This window comes from Engraulis encrasicolus, chromosome 8 (genome assembly GCF_034702125.1).
Source record: "Engraulis encrasicolus isolate BLACKSEA-1 chromosome 8, IST_EnEncr_1.0, whole genome shotgun sequence".
In the NCBI taxonomy this organism is placed as follows: domain Eukaryota; kingdom Metazoa; phylum Chordata; class Actinopteri; order Clupeiformes; family Engraulidae; genus Engraulis; species Engraulis encrasicolus.
In genome coordinates this window covers 27,970,443-27,977,942 of record NC_085864.1, presented here as the reverse complement: position 1 = coordinate 27,977,942, position 7,500 = coordinate 27,970,443, and the positions used below count along the sequence as shown (strand labels likewise).

The 7,500-nt window shown below is 45.1% G+C and overlaps 1 protein-coding gene across 2 annotated transcripts in view; it reads right to left on the bottom strand.

Annotated features, from left to right (window-relative positions):
- Window positions 1-7,500, bottom strand: part of LOC134454379 (F-BAR and double SH3 domains protein 2-like) — a 151,507-nt gene that overhangs the window by 24,139 nt on the left and 119,868 nt on the right. For both annotated transcript variants that reach the window (XM_063205346.1, XM_063205347.1), the window contains exons 12-13: window positions 6,697-6,801; window positions 66-227 (exon numbers count right to left, since the gene is read on the bottom strand). In XM_063205346.1, the coding sequence (XP_063061416.1) occupies window positions 66-227; window positions 6,697-6,801 (267 nt within the window). The remainder of the gene's footprint in view (window positions 1-65; window positions 228-6,696; window positions 6,802-7,500) is intronic.

Genomic DNA, 7,500 nt, shown 5'->3' with positions numbered 1-7,500 from the left:
GTGTGTCTTACCGAGAGAGAGGGGTCGTGGTTGGTGAGGGTGGGTAGGGTGTGTGTGGGTCTTACCGAGAGAGAGGGGTCGTGGTTGGTGAGGGTGGGTAGCGTCGCCCAGCGTTCGTTCTCCAGCTCCTCCATCACCTGGTTCATGGCGCTCTTCAGCCACGTGTCCACCGACACCCCCACCTGGCGCAGCAGGTCCAGACGAGCCTCCGCCTTCAGCTTTACAGTCTAGTGGGGAGAGAGAGAGAGAGAGAGAGAGAGAGAGAGAGAGAGAGAGAGAGAGAGAGAGAGAGAGAGAGAGAGAGAGAGAGAGAGAGAGAGAGAGCAGACAAAGAGGGTTCGTATCATGACAATACTTCCATATTGCTGTGCTTTGTAGTAAGTCACTATGGGTAAAAGAAAGTTTTCAACAAGCAGTCAGAATGCTGAAGTTGATAATATGTATGCAAATGAAAAAAAATGGGTTATGAGTTCTGAGTTCTGAGACAACCCACTCAAAAAAGTAGGTTCTTTATACAAAGCAGATTCTTTATAATCTATCTACACAGACACACAGTACACCCATATCTCACATCCACGCAGGCACAAGCATATAAAAAAAGCTCCTATTCCATCAAGACCTCTTTTCAACATTTCTTTTTTGAATACCTGACGAAACCATGTGGTCCCTAGCGATACGAAGCAGTATTTAAGTCCAAAAGTTTCAGGCGCGTGGTGGCTCAGTGTGCTATGACGTCATACCGTTGCACATACGATTCTGACCTGAGGTCATTTCCCAATCCTTCCCCTCTCTCTCCCATTCACTTCCTGTCAACCTACCACACTGTCCTATCCAAAATAAAGGCATAAAAACAGCCCCAAAAATATATATATTTTCAAAAGTTTGAGTCCTCTTGATATTTTTTCCTCCGCTTAGAGCACTGCACTTGTGATGACTCTGTAAAATGGCTCAAAGGTCTGAAGATGTGCAAGCAGAGAAGCAGAGTCCCACTGACGACTCCATTCCAGCTGACAGTTCAGATAGTGTAGTGTATGTTTGGGGGACAGGAGGGGCAGGAGGGCTAGACGCAATCAGCAGGCCTATTGATCTCACTGAATAGGCCTCATCAGGTCCAGGAAGAGGAAGAGGAAGAGACCGACAGGATGACACAGACAGGTAGGCAGACAGAGAGATGGAGTCAGCGAGAGAGAAAGAGAGAGAGAGAGAGAGAGAGAGAGAGAGAGAGAGAGAGAGAGAGAGAGAGAGAGAGAGAGAGAGAGAGAGAGAGAGAGAGACACACACACACACGGACAGCGAGAGAGTGAGAGAGAGACAGACAGGTAGGCAGAGAGAGAGAGAGAGAGAAAGAGAGAGACAGACAGGTTGGCAGACAGCGAGAGAGAGAGAGAGAGAGAGAGAGAGACAGAGACAGAGACAGAGACAGACACAGAGAGATGTAGAAACAGGACGACAGAAGAAAGACCAATAGTGACAGGTCAAACAGAGGCGGACAGACAGACAGAATGGAAAAGAGACAGAGAAAGGGGGAGGTTAAAAGTCTGCCATCGAGGAAGAGAGGGGATGGTTCAGCATTTCTTCATCAGAGAGTCTGATGGGTTCAGATTCCTCCATGACCTTCTCGTCGGGACATCTATGATACCCCTTTCAAAGACTTCAGCAAGGTCTCAAGATTCAAAAAGAGAAAAGTGAAGTCCACTAAATTTTTTCATGTCTTACCCGACTAAAAAAAAAAACAACCACTACGCCACAGGCTGACTACTTCTGTACCGGCTGGTTGTGATGAGGTGTCAAAGGCATACTGTACGTCACGAGTCCAGGACGGCCACGCAAGCAGATGCCGTGCTGCTGCCTTGTCTGACGACAAACCAATTCATCTAGGTTGACACAGAAAATGCAGAAGCGCACCGTTACAATCAGACTGACTGTCAACGGTGGTCAGACGACAACAGCTTCTATTTTGCTCCTCTAGTGGTGGGCAGCTTGGAACAAGAAACTCCCATTTACATTTTATAAGTGTCTTCACAAACCAAGGCCTTTGCCAGGATAAAGAATTGTATGTGTGAGCGCGCACGTGTGTGTGTGTGTGTGTGTGTGTGTGTGTGTGTGTGTGTGTGTGTGTGTGTGTGTGTGTGTGTGTGTGTGTGTGTGTGTGTGTGTGTGTGTGTGTGTGTGTGTGTGTGTGTGTGTGTGTGTGTGTGTACAGGACAGTCTGACTCTACATAACATGTTCTGACAGTTCCATTTCCAATTGTTGGCAGCGAAAAATTATTTCGTCTGACTTATGCATACTTATGCATATGCAACTGTACATAACAAATCGTGCCAATAGATAAAATGAATGACTGTCTGGAAGCTTCGCAATCCAGAGTTACACACTGTTGCAGCAAGAGCAGACAGAGAGACCTAACAATTAGTGACATTGCAGTGTCTGTGTCTGTGCGTGTTGTGGGCGGGGTATGAAGCGTCACGGATGTGTCTTTTGGAGCGTGGGTGGCGACTGGCGATGGACTGGGTCTGTATGATGGATGGCACAGCGGAGTCGGAGATGGCAGCGTGGCATCCAACCTGTCAGTCAGTCAGGCCTCCGCACTGTCCGTGCACCACCCCGAGAGGGGGAGGGGGTCCCAGTGACAGCACCTGCTGAGGAGTCACTCTTCCCCTGTCAGTCTTTCTCTCTCTCTCTCTCTCTCTCTCTCTGCGTCTGTCTCTCTGCGTCTCTCTCTTCGTCTCTCTCTCTCTCTCTCTCTCTCTCTCTCTCTCTCTGCGTCTGTCTCTCTGCGTCTCTCTCTCTCTCTCTGCGTCTGTCTCCTTCTCTCTCTCTCTCCATAATTTTTGGCCTGTGCGCATTCTATGGTTACCTCAAGACAGTTATTTACATGTGACGAGGCCAGCAACCTCACGTGGGGCTATTCAACAAAAAAAGTTTTCGTCCACAACAAATGAATAACTGGTAAACACACATCTGAGAGTAGGGCTGCACGATATCAGAAAAAAAAATCGATACTCGATAACAGCATGCAATACCTTGATAACGATATTTAAACGATACTTAGAAATATAGACGAGTGTTTTTCTTGTCACTAATTTGTCGTTCTGTGTGGGAGGCGTGGCGTTGGTCATGGCTGGCTTCTTGCACATTTGTTGATATTCAGCTAGTGATTGGACTGCACAGAAATGCTTCACTTTGTTAGCGATAATTAAGTAATTTTCGTAATACGCATGTCGCCACTCTTGCTATTGCGTTTTCGATACATTTACGATATATTGTGCAGCCCCACCTGAAAATGTGTTAAAAAAGACAGATGGGAGAATGGACCCCTTCCAACCAAAGGAGCTTCCGTTTCCAAACGCTGGTCACACACAACTCGACAACTCTCAAAGGTTCATTGTTTTGGAGTAATATCTCAAGCCATTGAAAGCCTCATTATAATGGCAGCTTAAAATGCTCTCATTTGTCTCACAGCTGTCTCACAGTTTCTACAGTTGACTTCTGTGGGAACCGAAAAAAGAAAAGAAAAGAAGAAAAAACAAAAGAAAACAAAAGAAAACAAAGAAAAGAAAGCTAACACAAAGGGGCCCTCTACACTTCAGTTGGGTGGTTGGGAGTAAACTGAGCATTTGAATTATTGATGCTGAGCACACTTCCCGCTGGCTACCGGGCTTCTTTTAATCGGCACTTCCCGGGAAAAACAAAAGGTTGGCAGTGTCAAATTTACTACAGAGGGCCCCTTTCGCTTTCCAAGCTCCTTTAATGTCCATTAGGTCTTAATAAGGCTCATTCAATATTTAGCATTGCTTCATAAACTAATGGCAGACTGCAGAAGGAGGGTTTTTTTGTTAAAGGTAGAGTACGTAATTATTATTTTAGTAGTTTATTTACAGAGTTTATACTGCTCATTCATAAATGTTATCTTTTCCATGTATGCATATTTACCAGCGCCATCAATTTGTAAATGTTCATTATGACTTGGAAATGTTTCATACATGAATAGGTGGATCTTCTCTGTATCCGCCATTTTGAATTATCAGTCATAGGCATCTTTGGCTACTTTTGTCAGACCAGTAAATATTAGTTTATTACTTGAATACTTATTAGTTACTTACTTAGTTTATTATTTAGTGATTGATGAACATATCAAGTTTGTAACCGGGCAGCAGTCATTTTGAAAATGACAAATACGACATACTCCAATAATTAAAAAATATAATACACAAGCTCCAGGCCTCTACCGTGGTCATGGCAGTGAAGACCTTGGCAGACAAAATTACATACCGTACTCCTTTAAATGACAGGTTCATGCAGATGATGATAGTTATTAGAATGTGGACCTGAGGCTCAATATTTAGCACTGCTTTATAAACTAATGGCAGACTCCAGAAGGAGTATTTTTTGTTAAAGGTAGAGCATGTAATTATTTTAGTAGTTTATTTACAGAATTTATGCTGCTCACAAATGTTATCTTCTCCATGTATACAGTATTTACCAGTGTCACCAATTTGTATTTTGTGAGTGTTCATTATGACTCATTATTCTCCATATCTGCCATTTTGAATTATCAGTCATAGGCATCTTTGGCTGCAAAATGTTGTCAGACCAGTAAATATTGGTTTATTTGATTACTTATTATTTACTTTCTTAGTTATTAGAAGGTGGAACTGAGGCCCAACCGTAGGGCACTCATATGCTACGCGGCCAACCCGGGTTCGATTCCCGGCTCGGGTCCTTTGCCGGCCCTTCCCTGTCTCTCTCTTCCAAACATTTCCTGTCTCTGCCTCAAACTGTCCTGCCACTAATAAAGTAAAAAAAGACCAAAAAAAAAATCTTAAAAAAAAAAGAATGTGGACCTGAAATCAAAGTCTCCACAAATACTCGTTTTATGTCTGTTCTTAGCTGGACATGGAGACATCTCTGTCACTGTCAGCTTCTACCTGGATGTTATAATTTTATACTTCTGTCTCTTTGTTGACCAGCAGGGGGGGCAGGAGAGAGGTGGTGAGTGAGGAGAGAGGAGATGAGCAGATGAGTAGTGATGGCACAGAGGTGCAAGGTGAGCTGCGTGTGTGTGTGTGTGTGTGTGAGAGAGAGAGAGTATGTATGCGTGAGAAACAGTGTTCATATGCACGTGTGTGTGTGTGTGTGTGTGTGTGTGTGTGTGTGTGTGTGTGTGTGTGTGTGTGTGTGTGTGTGTGTGTGTGTGTGTGTGTGTGTGTGTATCCGCATGTGCGTTAATGTGTGTGCGCGCGCGAGTGTGTGCGTGAGTTGTTGTTTTGTTTTTTGGCTGGGGCTGGCTAACAAACATTGATCCCCTTGTGCAGACTGACGGGCTGCACTCAGGCCCGATCGATGCCGGCCAGGGAGGAGGGAGAGCCAACAGCGTTTGGCGGCAGGCGGGGTGGAGGAGGGTGGAGGAGGGTGGAGCAGTGCAGCTGTGGAGCAGTGCAGGGCTCGACTTGACCCGCATGGAGGTAAATGGAGTCATTACCAAAACAAGGCAGCGAGCACTGCCCAAACAGCAGCAACAACAACAATGTCGAGGACAATAAGCACAACAACAACATGGGCAGCAGCAGCAGCAGCAGCAGCCGCCATTATCATCACTGCCCTACACTCTCACCCAGGCCTGGACTGGCCATCTGGCATAGCAGGCATTTCCCGGTGGGCCCCGCACCCTTATGGGCCCCTATTTTCAGATATGCAAAAAATATATTACTTTTTTGTATATAGGTAACGCTTTACTTTACGGTACAGTATTTACTGTGTACTTTCTGCGTAACAAGAGGGTAACAGACAGAAGTTACATGGTATCTAACAGGTAAAAAGGGGGTAATTACAAAGTAAATACTATGTAATAAACATATCTCAAGAATTACTGTGAAACTACTGCGTATTTTCTAACCATGTAATCATCAAATTTCTCTCTGTTACCCTGTTGTTACCCAATTAATGGTATTTACTTTGTAATTACCCCCTTTTTACCCGTTAGATACCATGTAACTTCTCTCTGTTACCCTGTTGTTACCCAGAAAGTACACCGTAATTACATAGGGTAACTGTACCGTAAAGTAAAGCGTTACCATTTTTTACATCTCTGAAAATAGGGGCCCATGAGGGTGCGGGGCCCACCGGTGAGTCAGTTCTGCGCTGCTTATTATGAGGGGCCCCTTTAATCCAAAAGTGCCCGGCTCCTATTTCTCCCCCAGATCAGCCCTGCACTCTCACTCTTTTGTTTTCAGCCACCTTATTGATTCCTCAGCCATCTTGTTCACTCAAACAATAAACAAACTTGTGTACAAACGCTTGTTTATTCCATATAAAGCAAACAAAAGAGGGACAAATATACTCACACACAAAAAGACCCGCACGCACGGAGACACGCCCACACGCACACACACACACTTGATTACTTTTATTTGAATTCAAGAGACAAGCAAGGAGCACAAAATCCAAACATTCTAGAAAAGGTCAATGAGACGCACACACACACTGACACACACTGACACACACACACACACACACACACACACACACACAGACACAGACACAGACACAGACACAGACACACACACAGACACACACACACACACACACACACACACACACACACACACACACACACACACACACACACACACACACACACACACACACACACACACGCAAACACACACACACACACAAACACAGCATGTGTGTACCTCTGCCTTGCGGATGGCCTCTTTGGCGTCCTCTATGCGGAGCTCCATGTCGTTGCGGCCCTGCTCAGTAGGCGGCATCCCCAGAGTCTCACACTCCTCCAGAGCCTATAGGGTCGCAGCACACGCAAGCAGGCAACCAATCAGATCGCAGCACACAACCAGGCAACCAATTAGATCACAGCAAACAACCAGGCAACCAATAAGATTACGTCACATTACATTTTTACATTACATTTACATTACATCCCAGCAAAAAACGAGGCACCCAATAACATCCAAGCACATACAACCAGGCAACCAATTAGATCCAAGCACACACAACCAGGCAACTAATCGGACCACAGCACGCAACCAGGCAAACAATTACGCTACATTTCTTGTACATACAGCACATTCACAAGAGTTGTAGACCTCTTTTAGCTGTCAGCTGTGTGTAGTGCTAGAAATGGTTGTGTGATTGTACGTGTGTGTGTGCCTGTGTTCCTGGGAGCTTTTTCCTTACACAAAACCCAGTGTGTGCACATTTAAATACTGTATGTGGTCTTACTGTATGTGTGTGTGGGCATTTATTTAGAGATGTGCGGTGTGTGCTTTTCTGCGTGTATGAGTGTATGAGTGTGTGTGTGTGTGTGTGTGTCTCTCTCTGTGTGTGTGTGTGTGTGTGTGTGTGTGTGTATGTGACGGTGTGTGTGTGAAAGATAATAATAAATAAAGAGGTGTGTGTGTGTGTGTGTGTGTGTGTGTGTGTGTGTGTGTGTGTGTGTGTGTGTGTGTGTGTGTGTGTGTGTGTGTGTGTGTGTGTGT